Source organism: Ixodes scapularis, unplaced genomic scaffold (genome assembly GCF_016920785.2).
Source record: "Ixodes scapularis isolate PalLabHiFi unplaced genomic scaffold, ASM1692078v2 PGA_scaffold12__126_contigs__length_90152505, whole genome shotgun sequence".
NCBI lineage: Eukaryota > Metazoa > Arthropoda > Arachnida > Ixodida > Ixodidae > Ixodes > Ixodes scapularis.
In genome coordinates, this window is record NW_024609838.1 from 81,157,559 (window position 1) to 81,181,622 (window position 24,064).

The following is a 24,064-nucleotide window of genomic DNA, read 5'->3' on the forward strand; positions in this document are numbered from 1 at the left end:
GTGGCGGCTGTTTCAGGGGGTGGGGGGGGGGGGGGGGGGGGAGGGGGGGGGGGGAGGGACAAAGCACATGACTTGCCCCCATTCCACTTTGAGAACTGAGGGGACAAGCACCCCCCTTGCCCCCTCGGTTGGTACGCCCATATATGGGCATGACTGTGACGCGGGGTAGGGACTCCCACCGGGGGGGGGGGGGGGGGGTGGATGGTGGAAAAGGAGGTAAGGTGGTGGTGTCGTAGCCTTGGTGCTCGAGGAGCTTGCAGGTTTAGGGGATGTTTGAAGCCTTGCAATATGTGCTTGGCGGCAAGTGGTAGTACGTTCTTCAAGTGTGTTAAAAATGCCAGTCGAGGCCACTAGAAAATTTGCGGCAAATTGCGGAACTCCTAGGGCTAGTCTGGTGCATCTTCGGAGCGCTGCTTCTAATTTGGAGAGCTCAGTGTTGGTAATGGATTGATATGGAAGCTGGTACAGTACTCGGGAATAGACAAAGGCCTCGATAACCCTGCGAAGCTTCTGTTCCTTGAGTCTTCTCTGTCTGCGCGTTACTCTGCTTAGCATGTGGTAGTTCTGATAGAGTTGCCGGAGTATCGTGTCCATTCATACGTGGGCCTTGCCATTGTTTTGTAGGAGGAATCCTAGTATTCGGAAGTGAGAGTGGCAAGGGATAGGAGTGTGGTCAATGTGGAGCTTAATGCTGCCGCGTTGCTCTCCTGCTCTACGGCCTGTTTGATTGGTAACTACAATAAATTCGGATTTGGTGGGAGAGCATTTGAGGCCAGTACTGCTCACGTGGTTCTGAATGAAATCCAGACCTGACTGGGTCGTGTGTTCCTGTTGTTTAAGGGATCCTTTGCAACACCAGATTGTAATGTCATCTGCAGGAATGTTGTGTTGCAGGTGTGATATAGAACTGAGCTAGGCAGGTAGGTGAAGTAGGGCAATTATAAAGAGAGTAGGGGAAAGAATAGAACCTTGGGGGACGCCGGTAGTTAGTGCTCGGGGTGTCGAAAGCTCTCCAGTGATTTGGATTTGTATAGAACGACCAGTTAAGAAAGCTTTTATATAGTTGCAGAGATGAGCGCCAAATTTTAGTGTCAGAAGGTTGGTAAGGATGGCTGAATGTGGTATGTTATCGAACGCTTTGTGTATGTCTACTCCCGCGATTGTTCGCGTTTGGACTAGGCTATGATTTTGGTACACATGCTCCGAGATTCGGAGCATGGTTTCCTGAGTGGTGACGTGTGATCGGAAGCCTGTCATTGTGTAGGAGAGAGGTTCACTACTTTCTGTGTGCCAATTGAGACGGTTGAGGGCCATGCGTTCCATTAATTTGCCTACACATGATGTGAGGGAGATCGGACGAAGGTTGGCAATGGAGTTGGGTGGCTTGCCCGATTGGCAAGCCACCCAACTTTTGAGATTGGGATTATCACTGCCGCTTTCCATTCTTGTGGAAGGGTGCCAGATTCCCACGCGGTGTTGATGTATTCAAGAAGCTGTTCAAATAGTGGAAGTGGGAGGTTACACAGAGTAGTGTATGTAATGCCGTCTTTGCCTGAAGCCGTGTTTCGTTTGAGTAAAGATAGGGCCGCGTGTAGCCCACCTACCATAAAGTTACTGTTTATGCCTGTGTCCATTTGGTCAAGTGATTCGGGTGGATAGCTAGGAAGTTGTTCTGTACTCGGGCCGATGGGATAGAAGGTTTGGTAAATTTCTTCTCCTGTCTGTTCTCGCGTCTTGCTAGAGTGCATCCTAATTTTGTCCATTGTGTGTCGTGTGTAGCCCTGTCCTAGAACCGTGCGTAAGATTTTTCACACCCTAGGAGTGTTGCGTTGACCATTTAGCTGGTCACACATTTCAAGCCAGTTTTCAGTACAGAGTTGTTGCGCGTATTCTTCAGCCTCTAGCGTGATTTGTTCGTTGGCCTTGCGAAGGCCACGATTTCCTTCTTGTTTCTTCCATTTTTAGACCAGTATGTGTCGCTTGTTTCAATGTTTAAGCAGATGAGAGTCTATTTGCGGATGTTCAGGGGTGCGTGTGATATTTTTAGTGTGCTTCGATTTCATTTCACGTATGGCGTTGACCCAGGGCTGTAGATCTGTCGGCCCGTGTACCTCGTCTAGGTCTAATCAAAACCGGTGCCAGTCAGTGAGTTGTGTGTTTGGGCCTCAGTGAACGGGACGGGGCTTGATGTGAGGATCAGCTAGGGTGATTTCGATGTTGTGATTATCACTGCCTAGGTTTTCGTGGAGATTCGTCCACGTGACATTTCCCACACCGCGGTGCTAGCTGAGGTCTGGGTTAGCATCTCGCTCAACGCTGTCGCCCTGTCGCGTGGGGTCCACTGTGTTGTTAAGGAGCGTATATCTGTTGTCCTGAGTTTTACGTTCGAGACGCATCCCGGTTTTGGTGGTGCGCGTATAGCCCCAGGATGTGTTATGCGTATTAAAATCACCAGCTAGGATGATGTCCATGTGCTTATGTTGCTGTGTATACGCGTCTGTTCACCTCACAGATGGCCAATCAAGTCCTGGAGACCAGTACACGTCATTGTACTATAACCTGCCCCTCAGTTTAGTTGTTCATAGAGGCGGTATAGATTTGAATAGCTGGGATATGCCTAGTTAATTAGGTGACAATGGTAATTGGTATGTGGGTTCCTTCTGAGGTTCGTTTATCTTTTTTGGTGATACTGCCTTGCATAAAGTGATCGTATCCTGGTATCGTAATAGGACTTTTGACTTCTTGAACAGGCTGATGTCAGGTTTGTTTGTCTGGGTATGGATAAATTGTTGGAGAAGCCCTTTCTTTCTGCGTAGACCCCGGCAGTTCCATTGCCAAATCGTTAGCTAACTAGTGGAGGATATTATGTTGAGATAACGTAGCAGATGAAGGTTTCTTGATGTTAATAAGTGTGGGTGCTTGCGCCTGAGCCTTCATTTACAAATTGGTTACTAATTGTTGAACTACTACGTCGGTGCGTGAGCATTCGTGTTTCATGTAGTGCATTTAGGTTTGTATGGTACAAATGATCGCGACCTGATTAACTAGGCTATCTCTCTAGCCGTTAGCAGCTCGAGGGCGTGTTCAAGATGTTTTATGCATATGAGTTCCGGTGCGAACCCGGCTGTGCGGAATGCATCGGGGCGCTGAATCGTTTGGGCGTGTGATGTATGCAAAGTTCAAACGCGCATGACGGGAGCTGTGTGTTGTGAAGGAGAAGACAACGGTGAAAGTATAGATGAGGGTTGTGAACGGGCCGGCTCACCCGCCTCCCGTGTTGAAGAGGTGGACGCGTTTTGTACCATGAATCACTTGAATAGAGCTACTAAAAGAGGAAAAGAAATTCAAATGCCTGTTGCGCAAGTCGAGCAACTGGAGACGAAAACTGGGCAAGGAAATCGCGTGTGTGCTTCTCTGCCGCAAGGATGATTGCTGACCAGACTCTAGAGCTTGTTTGCGAACGGTCAGATGGTTCGTCCACACGGATGGGATGTCGTTCATTGCACCTCTTTGTTGTCATCTGGCTGTAGGATGGTCCCGAGCGTTCTTGTCTTTGTGAGAAATGTTGTTCTAGGATTTTGTTCTGGGCCGGTGTTTTGACACAAGTCTGGTTTTGTGGAAGTGCTTCGTCCCGTTGGTGTTCTCGTTGAGGTGTTTTGCTGTCCATTATTTTAGTGGAGTTACCTTTTGTGTGGTGCTTGAATTTCCAGTACTGGTGAGGCGAAAGGCTGTCAGGTTCTCTTCAGAGATAGATTGTTCTAGGGCCGGAAAGTTGGTGGCATTTGTGACCGAGCTGCGAGCTGCTCTGTAGTCGAGATTGTTGACTTGAAGTATGCGACGTATTTCAAGCTCATCTTTCCATATATTGTACTGGTGAGATGAGACCTCGCGGTTTTTAAAAGAGTTACAACATCGTGTTGGTGTCTTATTGGCGTGGCATTGTGTTCGCGGTGTGGCCCAGAGCATCGTGAACATGTTGGTGCATGTTGGCATGTAGATGCCATATGTCCGAAGCGAGAACATCTGTGGCACGGTATTGGCTTTTCCACGAAAAGTTCCACTTTTTGGTGGTCAAGCCCTGGGAATATGTAGTCTGGAAGTCTTGGAGAGGCGAATGTTATTGCGACAGATGCGGACGTACCGAGCCGACGAGCAGATATCACCGGCGTGTTGTCACTCGATCTAAGCTGAGCTATGGTGTCTTTTGAGTCGATCTTGATAGTTGCGTCTATTCCCTTGATAACTTCTGTTGCTCGAGCGTGTGACCGTAGCGAATGCTCTAACCGAAATTCCTAGTTGTGACGATACCTTCACAAGCGAGGAGGATGCAGCAATGTTTCGAGTGTCAACAGATAGTAAGTTGAGACGGTTGTTCGGGCGGATTTGAATTACTGACGCTGGTGCGTGTTATTCGAGCAGCAGCTCGGTAAGTTTCAGTTCGTTTAGTTTTGTTATTATCTTTGTTTGATTTATGGGCATGTAAATAACAGTAAACGCTGGAGACTTATTCTCCATGAAAATGATGGTACTCCTGCTCGATGACGTTGACTGGGCCCCATGACGACGTTTCTTGGCTTTCTTGGACAGCTGCAGTATAAAGCCCTCATCGTCAGTCGTCCCATGCTGCCTCTGTCGCTGATGTCATGAAGGCGTTGCCCAGGGGTCAAATACTCTGCGTCCATGTTAATTTCTGAAGTTAAAGATGAAGATGTGGTGACTTTCGTGCAGTCGCCTTTAGGCGGTGGAGTTGGCGAGGGTAAACCAGGCGCCGGCGGAGGCAGAATTGGGTTGGTCTCTGGTGCAGTCTGTGGTTGCGCAGGTGGTCGATCCCCGTCTGCCGAGGACATGCCGCAGCGGCAGGTGCACGTATCGGAACCTCAGAGGTGGCAACTTCTGTTATATAAGGTTTTATACAGAAATATTGAGGAGCAATAAAATCGTTCTGCACGCTAAAGCTTGGTTTTAGAAAAGTGTAAAACACCAGGGTTGTTCATCCAGGACATAAATAACATAAAAGGTAAACTGCAGGTTATAGAGACTGAACGCTATAGGGGTGCAGTTGTTCGGTCGCGGTCCGAAAGATCTGTTGCGGGTTAGACGCCGACAAAGTGGACGTGCATTAGCTGCGGAAAGGAAATACGGGCGTGTCAACGAAATGATCGAAGTCGATTATCAAGGCATCACGACCAGCGACCCAGGGCTGATTGAGCACGCTTTTGTGGATTATATTGAAAATTTGCTGAATCAGAGGGTGCCAAACGAAGATGGATTCGCAAAGAACTTCTGGTCAGCAATACCACAGATAAGCAGTGACGTTAGAGAACGTTTAGAGGAGTCGATAAGCTTCACCGAAATAGAAGCCATTGACGAGATGCCAACCGGAAAGTGACCGGGCCCCGATGGATTAAGCACTGCCTTTTTTAAAAAGTTCAAGAACGATATCGCCGGGATTTTGCTACGTGTGTACCGAGGATGTTACGAACGCCGGGCTTTTACCCCTTCCTTTGTTTTTACTCATACAGTGCTTATTCCAAAAAATTAAGACCCGTGCAAGTTGCGAAATGTGGCCAACTATCGGCCGATTACGTTAGCCAAAGTGAATTATAAAATTCTAATAAAGCTTCTTGCAAAGAGATTGCTAGAGCTAATCACGAGCATGGTGGGAGAACACCAGACGTGTGCCATCAAGGGACGTACAATATTGAGGAACGTTCATGTAGCGCGAAGTGTATTAGTGCTTTGTGATCAAGACACACGCAGAGTAGCGCTTCTGCAAATAGACCTCGAGATGGCATTTGATCGGGTGTCATATGTAATACTTTTCTGTATTTCAAATCATGTCGGCGTCGGCAATATTATTTTAGAAGGGATAAATATTGCGTATAGCGACTGTACGACTAGCCTTATAATAAATAAAAGCGTGACCAGACGTATTCCCTGTTAGCATCGGTTCGTCAGGGATGTCCGCTCCCGCCTCTATTGTTCGCTACCTTTCTTGAACCCTTCTGCCTTAGTGTCATCAACAGTCGTGCTGTGCGTGGTTTTTCTTTAAACGCGTCTGAAGTAAAGCTTCTCGCGTACGCGGGTGATGTAGTCATATTTTGTAATGACAGTGAGGGTGTTTCAGAAGCTGTCCAGCGCACGAAAAAATACTGTAATCAAACCGCATGTGCTCTAAATTGGGCAAATAGCGCGGGGATCTGACACGGGCACTGGGACGTTGCTCTGCCCGTGTTCGAAACCGTCCAGTGGTCTACGGTGCGGGGCGTATACTTGGGGGTGCCACTGAAACACTATCAAAACAGCATTGATTTGTGTCATTACGAAGCGGAGAAGATGAGTGTTAAAGCAACTAAGTGGAATGGAAAAGATCTTTCTGTTTTTGCGCGGGATACCGTTTGCAATTTATTCTTTGTATCCAAAATTCGGTACCTATGTTACAAGCGTTACATTGCTCGCGTATTCATTTGCAGCGTATGCACAGAGTATTTGCTGTTTTTATTTGGGATTCAAAGTGGGAAAGGTGAAGGCGAGACAACCTTTTCCGTCGTGTGAGGTCAGGAGGACTACGTTTGTCTCACCTATTTATATGGCAGCTGGTTTCAAGGTTTCTGTTCTTGCGGGACCAGGCGAACCCTTTTCTGCGAACAGTGATCCAAGTACAATTATGTTGCGCATTACCAGAGTTCATTGTTTCGTCGTGTGATAGCTATTGTGGAAGCGTAAACGGTTTCGTCAAAGAGGTTGTATGCGCTTAACGATTTTTCAGAGCGCCTTTTTAGGGGCGAAGCTCCTTAGGAGCTAGCCAAGTCCGTATGTCCGTCCGCCGTCGGGTGCACGTGCTCCTGCTCGTGAGCTCACGCGCTCACGTGCTCACGAGCACGTGAGCACATGCTTCTGTTCTCGTGTAGGGCAAAAAAAAAAACCGCAACTCCACGTGGTGATTGATGTTTATTGGGGCGATGCTCTATTGGTGCTTGTCTGCGTAGACGGTGAGCCGCAGCATGCCGAGCCTTTCGTTCGTTTTCATCCATGTCAGAAACAGAATGTGTGGTATGAAACGTGGTTATATACGCATTTGAACATTTGACCGCAGCGTGACATGGATGAAAACGAACGAAAGGCTCGGCATGCTGCGGCTCAGCGTCTACGCAGACAAGCACCACCAGAGCTTCGCCCCAATCAACATCATTCACCACGTGGAGATGCGGTTGTTTTTCATGGAGTACTTGAGCTCGATATCCTGAAAACAACTATCGCGAGACCTTTTCGACACTCTATTTCCAGTGCTTCTGAATCGAGCTTTGTACCCTGACAACACGGACCGTGATGTGCTTGCCCGCCTGAAAAGGATGGTAATCCGTGGTTCAATAAAACGTTGTTTTTTTTGTTTTTTTTTTAAGTTACATACCGCTACCCTTCCGGTTTAAAGATATTTGGCGAGAAGGGGTTTGGTTGTACCGTGGGGCGAAGATTGCGACCTGTGTAAGAGCCCGGAGACAGTGGAACACGTGTTACTTGACTGTTGGGATGCCATCCTCTTTTGGAACGTGCTCCAGCGCACGCTCAAAAAACATCTGCCACTCACGGCACGAGGTGTTAGGTTTCTTCCAGTGCTGGATAAGTCTTTTTCGTATGATCTTGTACTACTATACTCTGTTTCATACTTAGCGTGCAACACTGTCAAAGCTACTGGCGCGAGTGCGTGGCTTCATCTCTGGTTTTGTTTGCGCGAGAATGCGTGCAAATGGTCAGCGAGATCAAGCCCCACGCTCGCGCCAGTAGCTTTGACAGCGTTGCACGCTAAGTATGAAACAGAGTATACTTGGCTAGCACTCTATCTGGAAGAGCAGGATGGCCTTACGCCATGCTGATTTGGATGTGCGATCTGTCCGACTTTACTTTATTGAGCATGTTGTCATCCTCGCCCCAGTGTACCAGGAAGTATATTCCGGAACGAAATGGTTGCCGGCGTTTGAGAACTTAGCAATGCTTTCAGAATTTTAACCTTTTCCCCCAGGCGGGAACTTTTTTTTAAACTCCTTAATGCTGCTAACATGCAACCGCTGCTAACATGCAACACTAGCAGGCAACTCTACATTGTATAGTACCGAAAGTGCCTGTCTCGTTTATATTCAAATGTGGCGATAAATAAAAAAAATGCTGGTGAACTCAGCTGGTAGAGCGCTCCAGTGGAAATGGAGAGGTCCCTGGTTCGATACCAGGACCAGGCGGATTTTTTCGGTCGCGTACCAGTCAGCTAGCTGTGTTTGGAAATTTGTGTTTGTCCTAATTGTCTCCCTCGTTCCCCTTCTCCAGGGATTATTTTCGTCATGCTTTTCCAGCTCGTTCCGCGTTAGCATATAATTCCATTATAATCATAAATTTAAAATGCAAGCCATTCACCCTTGTTTGTGTTAGACTGGTGGCAGCTGATAAAACCAGTTTGCTCTACTGACGTCTAACTCCTGGTGAACTCAGCTGGTAGAGCGCTCCAGTGGAATTGGAGAGGTCCCTGGTTCGATACCAGGACCAGGCGGATTTTTTCGGTCGCGTACCAGTCAGCTAGCTGTGTTTGGAAATTTGTGTTTGTCCTAATTGTCTCCCTCGTTCCCCTTCTCCAGGGATTATTTTCGTCATGCTTTTCCAGCTCGTTCCGCGTTAGCATATAATTCCATTATAATCATAAATTTAAAATGCAAGCCATTCACCCTTGTTTGTGTTAGACTGGTGGCAGCTTATAAAACCAGTTTGCTCTACTGACGTCTAACTCCTGGTGAACTCAGCCGGTAGAGCGCTCCAGTGGAATAGGAGAGGTCCCTGGTTCGATACCAGGACCAGGCGGATTTTTTCGGTCGCGTACCAGTCAGCTAGCTGTGTTTGGAAATTTGTGTTTGTCCTAATTGTCTCCCTCGTTCCCCTTCTCCAGGGATTATTTTCGTCATGCTTTTCCAGCTCGTTCCGCGTTAGCATATAATTCCATTATAATCATAAATTTAAAATGCAAGCCATTCACCCTTGTTTGTGTTAGACTGGTGGCAGCTGATAAAACCAGTTTGCTCTACTGACGTCTAACTCCTGGTGAACTCAGCTGGTAGAGCGCTCCAGTGGAATTGGAGAGGTCCCTGGTTCGATACCAGAACCAGGCGGATTTTTTCGGTCGCGTACCAGTCAGCTAGCTGTGTTTGGAAATTTGTGTTTGTCCTAATTGTCTCCCTCGTTCCCCTTCTCCAGGGATTATTTTCGTCATGCTTTTCCAGCTCGTTCCGCGTTAGCATATAATTCCATTATAATCATAAATTTAAAATGCAAGCCATTCACCCTTGTTTGTGTTAGACTGGTGGCAGCTGATAAAACCAGTTTGCTCTACTGACGTCTAACTCCTGGTGAACTCAGCTGGTAGAGCGCTCCAGTGGAATTGGAGAGGTCCCTGGTTCGATACCAGGACCAGGCGGATTTTTTCGGTCGCGTACCAGTCAGCTAGCTGTGTTTGGAAATTTGTGTTTGTCCTAATTGTCTCCCTCGTTCCCCTTCTCCAGGGATTATTTTCGTCATGCTTTTCCAGCTCGTTCCGCGTTAGCATATAATTCCATTATAATCATAAATTTAAAATGCAAGCCATTCACCCTTGTTTGTGTTAGACTGGTGGCAGCTGATAAAACCAGTTTGCTCTACTGACGTCTAACTCCTGGTGAACTCAGCTGGTAGAGCGCTCCAGTGGAATTGGAGAGGTCCCTGGTTCGATACCAGGACCAGGCGGATTTTTTCGGTCGCGTACCAGTCAGCTAGCTGTGTTTGGAAATTTGTGTTTGTCCTAATTGTCTCCCTCGTTCCCCTTCTCCAGGGATTATTTTCGTCATGCTTTTCCAGCTCGTTCCGCGTTAGCATATAATTCCATTATAATCATAAATTTAAAATGCAAGCCATTCACCCTTGTTTGTGTTAGACTGGTGGCAGCTGATAAAACCAGTTTGCTCTACTGACGTCTAACTCCTGGTGAACTCAGCTGGTAGAGCGCTCCAGTGGAATTGGAGAGGTCCCTGGTTCGATACCAGGACCAGGCGGATTTTTTCGGTCGCGTACCAGTCAGCTAGCTGTGTTTGGAAATTTGTGTTTGTCCTAATTGTCTCCCTCGTTCCCCTTCTCCAGGGATTATTTTCGTCATGCTTTTCCAGCTCGTTCCGCGTTAGCATATAATTCCATTATAATCATAAATTTAAAATGCAAGCCGTTCACCTTCTTTGTGTTAGACTGGTGGCAGCTGATAAAACCAGTTTGCTCTACTGACGTCTAACTCCTGGTGAACTCAGCTGGTAGAGCGCTCCAGTGGAATTGGAGAGGTCCCTGGTTCGATACCAGGACCAGGCGGATTTTTTCGGTCGCGTACCAGTCAGCTAGCTGTGTTTGGAAATTTGTGTTTGTCCTAATTGTCTCCCTCGTTCCCCTTCTCCAGGGATTATTTTCGTCATGCTTTTCCAGCTCGTTCCGCGTTAGCATATAATTCCATTATAATCATAAATTTAAAATGCAAGCCATTCACCCTTGTTTGTGTTAGACTGGTGGCAGCTGATAAAACCAGTTTGCTCTACTGACGTCTAACTCCTGGTGAACTCAGCTGGTAGAGCGCTCCAGTGGAATTGGAGAGGTCCCTGGTTCGATACCAGGACCAGGCGGATTTTTTCGGTCGCGTACCAGTCAGCTAGCTGTGTTTGGAAATTTGTGTTTGTCCTAATTGTCTCCCTCGTTCCCCTTCTCCAGGGATTATTTTCGTCATGCTTTTCCAGCTCGTTCCGCGTTAGCATATAATTCCATTATAATCATAAATTTAAAATGCAAGCCATTCACCTTTGTTTGTGTTAGACTGGTGGCAGCTGATAAAACCAGTTTGCTCTACTGACGTCTAACTCCTGGTGAACTCAGCTGGTAGAGCGCTCCAGTGGAATTGGAGAGGTCCCTGGTTCGATACCAGGACCAGGCGGATTTTTTCGGTCGCGTACCAGTCAGCTAGCTGTGTTTGGAAATTTGTGTTTGCCCAAATTGTCTCCCTCGTTCCCCTTCTCCAGGGATTATTTTCGTCATGCTTTTCCAGCCCGTTCCGCGTTAGCATATAATTCCATTATAATCATAAATTTAAAATGCAAGCCATTCACCCTTGTTTGTGTTAGACTGGTGGCAGCTGATAAAACCAGTTTGCTCTACTGACGTCTAACTCCTGGTGAACTCAGCTGGTAGAGCGCTCCAGTGGAATTGGAGAGGTCCCTGGTTCGATACCAGGACCAGGCGGATTTTTTCGGTCGCGTACCAGTCAGCTAGCTGTGTTTGGAAATTTGTGTTTGTCCTAATTGTCTCCCTCGTTCCCCTTCTCCAGGGATTATTTTCGTCATGCTTTTCCAGCTCGTTTCGCGTTAGCATATAATTCCATTATAATCATAAATTTAAAATGCAAGCCGTTCACCTTCTTTGTGTTAGACTGGTGGCAGCTGATAAAACCAGTTTGCTCTACTGACGTCTAACTCCTGGTGAACTCAGCTGGTAGAGCGCTCCAGTGGAATTGGAGAGGTCCCTGGTTCGATACCAGGACCAGGCGGATTTTTTCGGTCGCGTACCAGTCAGCTAGCTGTGTTTGGAAATTTGTGTTTGTCCTAATTGTCTCCCTCGTTCCCCTTCTCCAGGGATTATTTTCGTCATGCTTTTCCAGCTCGTTCCGCGTTAGCATATAATTCCATTATAATCATAAATTTAAAATGCAAGCCATTCACCCTTGTTTGTGTTAGACTGGTGGCAGCTGATAAAACCAGTTTGCTCTACTGACGTCTAACTCCTGGTGAACTCAGCTGGTAGAGCGCTCCAGTGGAATTGGAGAGGTCCCTGGTTCGATACCAGGACCAGGCGGATTTTTTCGGTCGCGTACCAGTCAGCTAGCTGGGTTTGGAAATTTGTGTTTGTCCTAATTGTCTCCCTCGTTCCCCTTCTCCAGGGATTATTTTCGTCATGCTTTTCCAGCTCGTTCCGCGTTAGCATATAATTCCATTATAATCATAAATTTAAAATGCAAGCCATTCACCCTTGTTTGTGTTAGACTGGTGGCAGCTGATAAAACCAGTTTGCTCTACTGACGTCTAACTCCTGGTGAACTCAGCTGGTAGAGCGCTCCAGTGGAATTGGAGAGGTCCCTGGTTCGATACCAGGACCAGGCGGATTTTTTCGGTCGCGTAGCAGTCAGCTAGCTGTGTTTGGAAATTTGTGTTTGTCCTAATTGTCTCCCTCGTTCCCCTTCTCCAGGGATTATTTTCGTCATGCTTTTCCAGCTCGTTCCGCGTTAGCATATAATTCCATTATAATCATAAATTTAAAATGCAAGCCATTCACCCTTGTTTGTGTTAGACTGGTGGCAGCTGATAAAACCAGTTTGCTCTACTGACGTCTAACTCCTGGTGAACTCAGCTGGTAGAGCGCTCCAGTGGAATTGGAGAGGTCCCTGGTTCGATACCAGGACCAGGCGGATTTTTTCGGTCGCGTACCAGTCAGCTAGCTGTGTTTGGAAATTTGTGTTTGTCCTAATTGTCTCCCTCGTTCCCCTTCTCCAGGGATTATTTTCGTCATGCTTTTCCAGCTCGTTCCGCGTTAGCATATAATTCCATTATAATCATAAATTTAAAATGCAAGCCATTCACCCTTGTTTGTGTTAGACTGGTGGCAGCTGATAAAACCAGTTTGCTCTACTGACGTCTAACTCCTGGTGAACTCAGCTGGTAGAGCGCTCCAGTGGAATTGGAGAGGTCCCTGGTTCGATACCAGGACCAGGCGGATTTTTTCGGTCGCGTACCAGTCAGCTAGCTGTGTTTGGAAATTTGTGTTTGTCCTAATTGTCTCCCTCGTTCCCCTTCTCCAGGGATTATTTTCGTCATGCTTTTCCAGCTCGTTCCGCGTTAGCATATAATTCCATTATAATCATAAATTTAAAATGCAAGCCATTCACCCTTGTTTGTGTTAGACTGGTGGCAGCTGATAAAACCAGTTTGCTTTACTGACGTCTAACTCCTCGTGAACTCAGTTGGTAAAGCGCTCCACTGGAAATGGAGAGGTCCCTGGTTCGATACCAGGACCAGGCGGATTTTTTCGGTCGCATACCAGCATGTTGGAGGTAACGCGTTACTAGTAACGACTTTACTGGTAACGCGTTACATTTTTCGCTAACGCAGTAACGTATTCGTTAGTATTCTGAATGACTGACGAGTAAAGTATTTCCGTTACCTTTTTACGGTATCGGCTGCCAAATTTCGTTACTCGTTACTCGTTACTTTTGACCAGAACTGGTGAAATCCAGTCTTGGGTAGTAACGCGTTACTAGTAACGCGTTACTGTAACTTAGTTACTTTTTTGGTAACTTGTAACTGTAACGAGTTACTTTTTAAAAATGTAACTTGTAACTGTAGTTCTATTACCTTTTTCTGAGGTAACGATGAAAGTAACAACGTTACTTTTGTCGTTACTTTCCAGTGTTTTACGAATAATATATCACTGAACGAGTGCAATTTATAAATTCCTTGCGCTTTTCAAATCGTCTATTCCGACATTTCGAGTGTCAAGCTGGCCTTGCACAAAGTTGTGAATACGTTTTTTCTCGCGAGTCACGACCCGAATATAGCCACGTGTATATTTTATGAAAGAAAAAATCTAGTTATCTTTAAGCACGCGCTTGTTCTTTGTGACTGAACACTTACATCTTAGTTTCTTAAAGCACTATCTATGTTGTGGTTGTTTTTTTTTTCTGTGCGAACGCTTTTAATCGGGTGAACCAACCGTGAAACAACAATACACGTGTAGGGCACTGCGCATGTCTCGTATTTTGATTTGCGCCACTACTCTGGCATGGTAACTTTCAAACACTAACTTCGAGACGCAACTGCAGCTAAGTTACAATATGAAGTAAAAATCGTACTTTTTAATTTTATGCAATAAAACGTCGTGAGGGGCGTTTTCTAGTTTTCTTCTCATTTTTTGTGTTATAGAAAAGTAACTGAAAAGTAACGTCGTTACTTTTTAAAAGTAACTGTAACTGTAACGAGTTACTCTTTTGTTGCGGTAACTGTAACGGTAACTTCGCTACTTTTTTCTGAAAGTAACTGTAACTGTAACGAATTACTTTTTAAAAGTAACTTACCCAAGACTGGTGAAATCCCGCACGAGCTTATCTCAAAATCCTGCACCAGCCGATCGCTGGACGGAACCAGCATCCGTCACAGTAAAGTTAAAAAGAAACTCACTTCTCGAAGTCGAAAAAAACCTTCGGCTACCAGCTAATTCCGTTCATCCTCCTTTTTTTTTTTTGTTTTTTTCATAGTGTCATTTTTTACAAGGTTTGAACGAACGACTGCGTTACAGCCTCCTCCCCTCCCTCCTCTTCCTCCCTGCTTTGTGCAGCAAAAGTGGACAGCGGGGCGAGGGGGGGAGGGGGGGGGTGGAGAGATATGCGTTTACAACAGTGGACGACTAGTGGCGAAGCCCCCCCCCCCCCCCCCCCCCCCCCGATTTGCTCATTTCTCTAGTTTAAACAAAAACAAAGAAACACCCTTTGTGGAATATTTTTGTCCTCGCTCACCCCCTCGCTGCCTGAAGGTTTCTGACCCACTTTTGTACACAGAAGAATCTGTCGCTTGAATAGTCTTTAATTCCCTAAGGTCATGATAAAAAAATAAAAAAAAAGTTTTAAACCTGGAAAGAAAACTTACAAACACGAAACCTTTTTTTTTTTTTTCACAGAAAAACTAAGAGCTACTGCTGGTAAGAGGCAGCAAGTGGTTATAGCCAGTGCGCTGGTAACCGGTGTCCTTTTCCAGATAGTGAAGTAAATCAGTCTCTGGTAATAGTATGAACCGGACTGTTACGAAAACCGGCGTATAGATGAGGGGTGTTGGTTGGCTGGTTGTGTTCCAGCAGTCCTCGTTCGCACGCTGTAGTTTATAAAAGCCGATTGACTAACATCTCCGACTCATTCTGCGCGCGAGATGGGTATGAATAACGAAAGCCCGTCGCCATGGACAGCAGGTCTGAATGATATGTATCAACTAAACGAGACAGAATCAGGTAATTTACAGTTTCAATGCCTAATCTGCATGCCGAAAATTAAGCTGCTTCGCGCGTCAAAACACTATGAAACCACTCTGTAAATTTTTATTCTTATCCAAGCTTGTTAAGGAGGCTTATCATACATCTCTGCCAAACATATGTACTCGAACAAAAAAGTAACGTAAAAGTAACGTTCGTTATTTTTGAAAAGTAACGGGAACGGTATATCGTTACCTTTGTAAAAAAGTAACGTAACTCGATAACGCGTTACTTTTTACCAAACTAACGAGTAACGCTATTCCGTTACTTTTTTTTCGCTAACGGGCACAACACTGCATACCCGTCACCTAGCTGTGCTTGGAGATTTGTGTTTGTCCCTTGCCTCCTTTGTTCACCTTCGCCAGGGATTATTTTCGTCCTTGTTACACCTTTGTTGCAAGAGAAGGTCAACGAACAAACCGCAAACCTAAATTACGGGGTATACTAAAAGTTCATCAGAAGTATACTTCCCAGTTCCAGTACAATATAAATACACCTGTGTTTTTTTTTTTTTATAAAGGTACAAAATTGGTATACTTTCAGCGTATTGCTTTTCTTAAGGGACGGGTAAATTGAGGAACTCGACTTTAGGATTATCTCTTTGACGAACCTCCTTCTCCTAACAGGATATGGAAGCAGATCGGAAAACCATGTTTTGTACGAAGAAAAAAACAAGTGCTATATATTGTACAATCCTGAAACTGAACGTGAGTCTTCCTTTGTGTTATACCGTTAACTATATCAGAGCTGATATTTGCTTCTTACATAAAGATATAGTCCATGTCAAAGACGGTTATGTAGAGCCCACCCAGACCATTGAAGTTCGTTCTTTTTTCCTTCGCTAAGTAACCGAGCTTCTTTACATTCGTACCTTCAGCGAAGCATGCTAACTCTCATTCAAAATGGTGTTTCTTTCGTTTGTTTTCTGTTCGTATTAATGCCACGTGCGTCGCCGAGTGAACGCGTGCGTGGCCGAATGGTTACAGTCATGTGTTTTTGCTACTGCTGAAGTACCGCAGGGTTACCATGGCCTTCTGCCTCCCCTGCCGACAAATACTGTTCTTTACACCATCGTTTTTTTGTTTGTTTTTTTTGCTGTTGTTTTGTTCTTTTAACATTTCTGGCCGGCTATACAAAATTGGCGACTTTAAATCAGGGTTTGAGAATGCTGGACTTATAAAACACCTTAAAGCCTGCGGTTAATTTCAAATGAACCATGTGTGGTTGGCCACCTTCCACTCGCTGGTGGCCAAGCAGAAGATTCTGGAAGCAACAGAGCCTTTGGTCAAGGAAACACGCTGTCTCGGGCTCAACCCCAACAAGGCCAAGGTGCGGTTGAAACTGCATTGGGTGCCCTGCGACCTTTTTGGCGGTGTCTGGCATCCGGAGGGCTCTCAAGCTCTACGGGAGGGTCGAAGGGTCACCCGAGAAGCCTGGCACGAGGACGGTTGCGGCTGACGCTCACGGAGGATGTCATTCAAGAGAAGATCCCGCATCACAATGCCTTGTGCATGGTACTGCCCTCGTGATCGCCACAGGGAGCCGCCCCAAGTGCCAGCACTGCCGAAGTACGGGACACGTTCAACGACAGTGCAAGGTGTCGCGATGCGTACTTTGCCGGTGCTTCGGACACGAAAAAAAAGACTGTATCGAGACATACGCCACGGTAACAGATAATGGGGCTGACGACGAGCTGACCGAGCACTTGATGGAGAAGGAAGAGGCCGAGGTCGCGGCAGGAGGCAACGCTCCGGTCAGCGTCATCAACAACCCGCCGCTGCTCGTCTTGAATCCAGCAGGCTCTGCAAACACCGCCGCATCTTTCGCTGCGTCATTCCAAGCTACGACAAACAAGAGAAAACTGAACACCAACAGTGTTGAAGGCAACGTGCTTCTGGAGGGCACTACTCCCCAGCAGAAAGCGACAAACGACCGGAGATGACGAAGCCAGCGACGTCGAGCCGATGGATACAACACTGCCGGACATGCTCAACGTGTTTGGGGAACGTCCAGAAGGCGTCGATGATGCAAGCGCGTATGAGGAAAATCAAGGGTTAACCGACCAACGCTTCAAGTTGAAGGCCTCCAGCCAGTGGAGGCACCGGTTTCACTCAAAGCCCCGTATTCCAGAACCTCGCCAGCCAAAGGACTCTCAGTAGATGTCCCTTACAGTTTTTCCGTTTACTTCGTTTTTTTTTTTTTTTGTATATTTGTTGTGAATGTCATGACGGGCGGCGGTAAACTTAAAACCATTCAACGAGTGCATGACGCGCCTTAATGCTCGTACATTTAACGGTGTGAGCTTGATTGTTCGGAAGAGGAAGCAATGATTTCTAAACATGCTTTTGAGCTAGCGAATTGACGTAGCTCTGCTGCAGGAAACGAAGCTCACTTCCGGACATGTCGAGCAACCGTCAAGCTCTTTTTAAAACCTTTATGAATTTCGTCCCTCTTGCGCCATATCATACAGTGCCAGCACGGCAGTCATCATTCGCAAGCACAAAGGCATAGCAGTTCTTCCAGACTGGGAGACTTACCAAAGCGGCCTCGTTTGTACCATAGACGTGCTATAACAGAACGACATCTTTCGAGCCTTGTCGGTGCACGTGCCGAATCAGCCCACGGAAAGGAAAGCCTTCTTTATTTATCTCCAGTCATTTTTATTTATGACCAGCCATTTTAGGGGGCGATTTTAACTGTGTGCTAAAGGCTAAGGATTCCTCACGAGGCCTCCAGCAGGCTCCAGTACGACGGAGCTTGAAATCCTGCTAAGAGATTTTGACTGCCAGGACGCAGCCGACTTCGTGGACTCCCCTATCTTCGTATAGACGCACGGGCAGGGAGAGTGTCATGCACAGCTTGACCGGATTTATCTGTCGAGTTGCTTTGCAGCAATAACTACCGGCTATCGCATTAGCCCTGTAGCCTTTTCGGACCACGCGATGGTTGCGACCAAGAAAAGCGAAACATAAAACAAATCAGAAGCGCCCGTGGCAAACCTGTAAATTAAACGAGAAGGCGTTCTAGGACGGGCATCTGCAAAATGTGATAAAATACCTCATCACGAACATGACGGAGAGTAAAGAGGAACACGCGGTCAACTGGGAGTTACTAAAGGAAGAAATTAAAATGTCCACAATATCATTTTGTCAATCGAAAGGGTTAAAGCGACGCGCCGAAAAGCAACGGCTGAGTGCATGTTACTGCACATGTTAGTGAGAGAGGAAAGTACAGCTCCTGGACATTTTGCGTCAGATATTGAAGAGTATAAATCCCGTCTGTTTGAGCGCATAGAAACAGATTACCGCGGAGCAATGGTCTGGTCTCGTCTACCCACGCTAGGTAGGGCAAAAGACTTAACGAATCTTTTTTTTTTTTCTTTTTTTAACGCGTGAGAGTGAATGAACGAGGCGGAACCATATCATTGAACTGCAATCAGGGAAGAGTATTTTTTTTAAAGCCTAGGAAATTGAGGGGGAATTAGTTTCATTTTATAGCAGAATGTTCAATCAACCTAACGGTTGCGATCAGGCTCTAATGGACAAGTCTTTAGAGGTAATACGCAACGTTCTAGAAGAGGTAGACGATATTAATAATGAAAGTATTACCGAGGCAAAGGTATGTAAAACTATAAAAAAATTGGTGCCTAAGAAGTCACCTGGGGTAGACGGCATCGGAGCGAGTTTCTATAAACAGTTGTCTGCCGAGTGGGCTCCTATACTGGCCAAGGTTTATGCGGACGTTCATACAAGAAACCTACTCCCTCCTTCCATGAGACAAGCGTAATCAGTGTTGATTGTTGGGCGAGTTGGTATTGTAGGTGAGAAACCATGATTGTGTTTTAACAAAAGGACGGAAAAAGAACTGACACGACATAGAGCTAACTTTCAACTCATTTAATCCAAGAGCCTTGGCGTAGATACACACAACGAAACCGCACCACATCTCAACCAATCCTTGGCCCCGCCACGGACCGCAAATGTCTGCCAAGTCAATTGAAGCCACGCTATACAACACGTGACGGAACTATTGATGGCGTCCGCCTTAAAGGGGCGGTGCAACGATTTTATGATTAAAAGAATTTGCATCTCGTCATTTTCACGTTGTTTATCGTGTCCCAGAGGATAGAGAAAACACTTCCTTCATTTAAAATGTCGCGATTCCGCTGCATAATCGCAAAGTAAAAGTCGAGCTTTTTCCCCCACCTGCAGCCCCAAGTGGCAGCCGAAGGAACTACGGCGGAAAGTTTACGTGACCTCGCTCGGCTCTAAGCTGCAGCATAGCGCCCGCTAATGTACGCAGAGAGAGGGAGGGGAAGCGTCCTCCGAGATAGCACACGGGAAGCTACACGGCACTCCGAATGACGTCACTAGGAGGGGGACCAGGTGTGACCCTGAAGACTGGGAGTGAGTTGAGGGGTGCCCGAAATGCCAATCTTTATCTTTTTTTACGCAACAACTAGGACACGCAGGCGAAATCGGTTTTCTGTTCTTTACTTCAGAAGTGTCAGGGGGCAACTTTCAGAAATCTTTGACCGAAGTCCGAAAATCGTTGCACCGCCCCTTTAATAGTCACTTTCCGGAATTCAGTGCCATCTGGTGACTCAAACGGCAGTTTAACTTTTACCGTACTAATGGCGGCAATGAACCTGTGGTCTGCACCATTTTACGGGGCACCGTCACTTTCGGAGTTCCACAGTAAACAAGAATGCGCGGTTCACTGTACAGTTCTTTTTCAATCTCTTTCACTGTAGATGGCGAAAAAGATAACACCAGTCAGGACAAAGCGCCAGCCCACAAGCCTTGATAAAATTCTGTCCATCAAGGCGCTTTGAAGCCGAGTGGGTGCTACTAACAGATTGACTGGGTCCGAGTTAGAAATGAAAGCTTACGCTGCTCTTACATCCAATTCCCGCCTCACGTCGCGCTAACGACTAGAATGTATAGGCCTCTAATCATCTGCTTAAGAATATCCTCAACATCTTCCTTCATCAGTAAACAAAAGGCCGCCATTAGTATAGCACATAGGCCATTTTTCAGATGATGATAGTGATCTATGTGGTAAGACTGAATTCCGAAAGAGGTCTATTATCTCTAACAGTCTTATCCTCGTGCCTAGCGAGAACAGTGGAAGAAGCAAATATAGTTTGCATCTGCAGTCATGACAGTGACACGAAAGATGGCCATCCCGAACCCCGTTCACTTTCTGGTAGTGTTCTCTTAGCCGTACATTTAAACGTCTGCCTGTCTGGCCGACATATTTCTTTACATTTTAGTGAAAAACCCGAGACTGAGGTAAAGCAGACGACGAAAAAGAAGAGAACGTCTCAACCCACAGCTAAACCTTAATTGAGGAAAGCACCCTTTATATAGGGTTGAAAAAAGAAGGAAGGAAAGGGAACCCTTCTTCACATCACCTCTCTCCACAAAAGGTACGACATCAACTCTCTCCACCAAAGACACGACACCGGACCTCTAACAATCCGGGTTATTTTGTTCTTTTGATGGGGATCTCGGCCGACAAAAGAAAAAAATAGTAAGGACTTTTAAGAACAGTGACTTTACGTCCTTGGCTGCCAGACTGAATGGTAACTTGAAAGATGCGTTTGCCGTTAAGTTCTTTTTGAAAGACCACAAGGTTGACCTTCCTCTGAGAGTAGTTATCAACGAAGGTGGCACGTGGCAAAAAACTGTCTCCACGTTCCTCCAGAATGGTCTTTCGTGCCTTGATTTCAAAGGCCCATTACCATTAGGTTTCTTTCATGGATTTGATATCAGATATTCAACCGTTTCATGGTAAAGTTTGCACGATTTTTTCCCTGGATATCAAGGATTTGTATTATTCACTCCAACCAGCCATTTTGCTTTCTAGGGTCCGCTTGTTCCTAGAGGAGAATTTAGTTCGGTTTCAGTCCCAGTCTGGTATAGGGATCAATGATTTTCTAAGGATACTTCAACTATATCTAAAGTCGACAGTGGTAAACTTTGATGAGCGGAAATACATTCAACGTTAAGGTACGGCTGTCGCCCCGGCACACTCAGAAATATACCTCCGAAGCTTAGACCTAAAATTGCATGATATGATTAAACATTATCATCCGAGCTCAGTACTTATTAGAAGATACGTATATGACATTTTGGTATGTGTCTGTGACTCAACCCATGCTGGTTCCATTGAGAATACCGTGTTCAGGGAGACACCGGAGTTGCAGTTTTCTATAGAAAAGCCAGCCAACAATGTACTTCAGTAGTTAGACCTCCAGCTCAGATTGGTCCCTGGTTTATGTTGGTCGTATGGCAAAGAAAAGGCTAAACCAGTACTTCCCTTTGATAGTTGCCATTCAAAGCGTGTGAAGGCAGGATTGGTTCGAAATATGATTAACAACGCGGTTCAAAAGCCTTGTTGGCACTCCATTATGACGTCAATTCAAGTTGTGTTTTCCCGGCTAAATGTTGCAAAGTATCCTCAAGAATGCATTTCCAAGCAGCTTTCGTACATTGTTGAAAAAGACAAACAAATTAGGAAAATTCCCGAGCACAAAAATTTGTAGTCGTACCATTTTTTCTTAAATTCTCACACAATTTAAAATTAGTCGGTGACAAGTTTGGTTTACGTATGGCGTTGAGCACAGGTAGCAGTTTGAAACGGTTAACTTCGTTCGCTACCGCCCAGAAAGGTTGTTAAAAAGACACAGGGAAAAGTGTGTTTCATGTTTTTCAGGTATAGTCTACGAGATCCCTTTTGATTCTGGTTTATGCTACATAGGTCAAACGAAGCGTTCTAGGTGAACATAAACTTTGTGTAAAAAATAAGGATCCGTATTCCGAGGTGTCCAAGCATATTCAGGAGTGTAAGAATTGCGTGCCTTTATGGAACTCCACAACCACAATTGTAAAAGAAAAAAAAGGGCCACAGGCGCCTGTTGAAAGAGTCAATCGCAATAACGAAGCATGGGAATGCAGTGAACAAGCCTTCATTGTCTTTAGATACGGAATGGAAGCGATTTCTAAATCTCTAATGATATTGGAAACCTTTTTTTTATTTTTTTGTGTGTGTGTCGTTTTATAGCAGTCTTTCTCAGTGAAAGGTCCAGTGCAATCTGTTAGTTTCCCAGCGGCTTTCTTTTCGTTTTTTTTATGTGTCATTGTTGGTGCTGTCAGTTCTTTTGTTGGTTTGACCCCATTGTTAGAGTCACTTAGAGGTCCGGTGTCGTGTCTTTGGCGGAGAGAGTTGATGTCGTACCTTTTGTGGAGAGAGGGGATGTGAAGAAGGGTTCCCTTTCCTTCCTTCTTTTTTCAACCCTATATGAAAGGTGCTTCCCGAATGAAAAATCCATCGATGTAACCCTGTTTGGCAGTCAATGTTTTCTAGTGGACCGCTGACTGTGCCTGACTGTACGTCAAGCATGTCTGATTAGCCAACAAGTTACTCTGACCGACAGTCAAACTTCAGTCAGACTCCGCTTGTCTGCTTTCTGATGGTTTCCTGGTGGCAGTCGGCTGCCGCGAAATGCCATCAAGATGTCTTGGTGGCGATTCTGATTGTACCTCGATTGTCTCTGACTGTACATCAAATAGCTTTGACACGCAGACAGAGGTACTGTCAAAGGACGTAAAATTCGTTCGGATACCACTATTTCGTCAAATCTATGAATACGAAAAATAATCTATGCACGAGAAAATGATTTCGGTACGTGAGGCCATAAAACCGCTGATGTTAGAGATATGACACGCAACCGACCGACAACCTTGATCAGAAGCCCGCCAAAACGCCGAACACGCCACTTTCGCTTCGCCCATAGAGGCTTCGCCGAGCTTCCATGAACGATCGCTCTCGACTCGTTTTGTTTGCCCGCTTGCTCCAACCTGTCGATCCTGCCCGGGCTCTACAATGTCTTATGTTCTAGTAGAATTTCTACTCGACAAGACCCAGCCTGTTGTGAGTTCCGACGATGTAAGGAACTTTAGCGGTGTAGTTGAAGACGACAAGGTGTACCAGGTCTACTGGGCCGGAGACACGCGAACAAAAGGATCGTTCTACGACGCGAAAGTACTCTACATGGCAGGTGAGTAGAACTGAAGTACGGCGAGTGATGTACGAGAGCTTTGCATAACATGCTGAAGGCTTAACTGCATATGCAGCCGAAGCATTCTTTAGAGCGATGCGCTCATTGTCGGAATCTCGCGCTACAATACTAAAATGCTTCTGACTCGGTCCGAGAGTTTTGGGCTAGAAAGTTTATACCTTTCTATCTGGCATGGGCTATTGGCCTTGCCGCTGTGTCGCACCTCATTATTATTGTTTCATGAAGAGTGCAGACAAAAAGCATCCGCGAGCGTAGTTCAGATATATCTGCTGCTCGCGTTCGTCCGTGGAAGCCGGGGCTGTCTGTCGTAGCATGCATGCTTGCGTATAGCTTGACACATATAAATGCTGCCCTTGTTCATGAAATTCCCTTGGCAGTGGCAGTCAGACGTCATCTGATGGACCATCAGGGCACGTTCCACCAAGGCTGCTGACTGGCAGTCAGTGTCCCAAATTACGTATCTTGATGGAATTTTTAATAGGGTTTCCTCAATAAACGTTTAGCTGTGTGTTGAGACGTTCTCCTTCTCTTCTTTGTCGTCGTCTATTTTACCTCAGTCTCGGGTTTTTCACTAAAATGTTTAATATACACCAGACCAACAAGATACCCGGACTCCTGGTGGCAGTGGATCTCCGGAAAGCTTTTGACACCGTCGAGCATTCGGCAGTGATCGAGGCACTCGAAGAGTGGCGCAGGCACCCGCATTTCGTGAAAAGCTTCCTCAAGAATCGTACCTTTGAGATCAGCTCAGGCGCCCAGCAACCCCGCATGTTCCAGAATTTCCGTGGAGTACCTCAAGGAGCCATCCTTTCGCCGACCCTTTTCAACTTGGTCATGAGAAAAATAGCAAGAGCATTGCGCGCCGTCCCA

General features: G+C 46.0%; 1 protein-coding gene across 1 annotated transcript in view; it reads left to right on the forward strand.

The window, feature by feature from the left end:
• Nucleotides 1-24,064, forward strand: part of LOC115325026 (male-specific histamine-binding salivary protein-like) — a 43,559-nt gene that overhangs the window by 11,014 nt on the left and 8,481 nt on the right. The window contains exon 4 of the mRNA XM_029985726.2: nt 15,735-15,815. Coding sequence (XP_029841586.2) covers nt 15,735-15,815 — 81 coding nt within the window. The remainder of the gene's footprint in view (nt 1-15,734; nt 15,816-24,064) is intronic.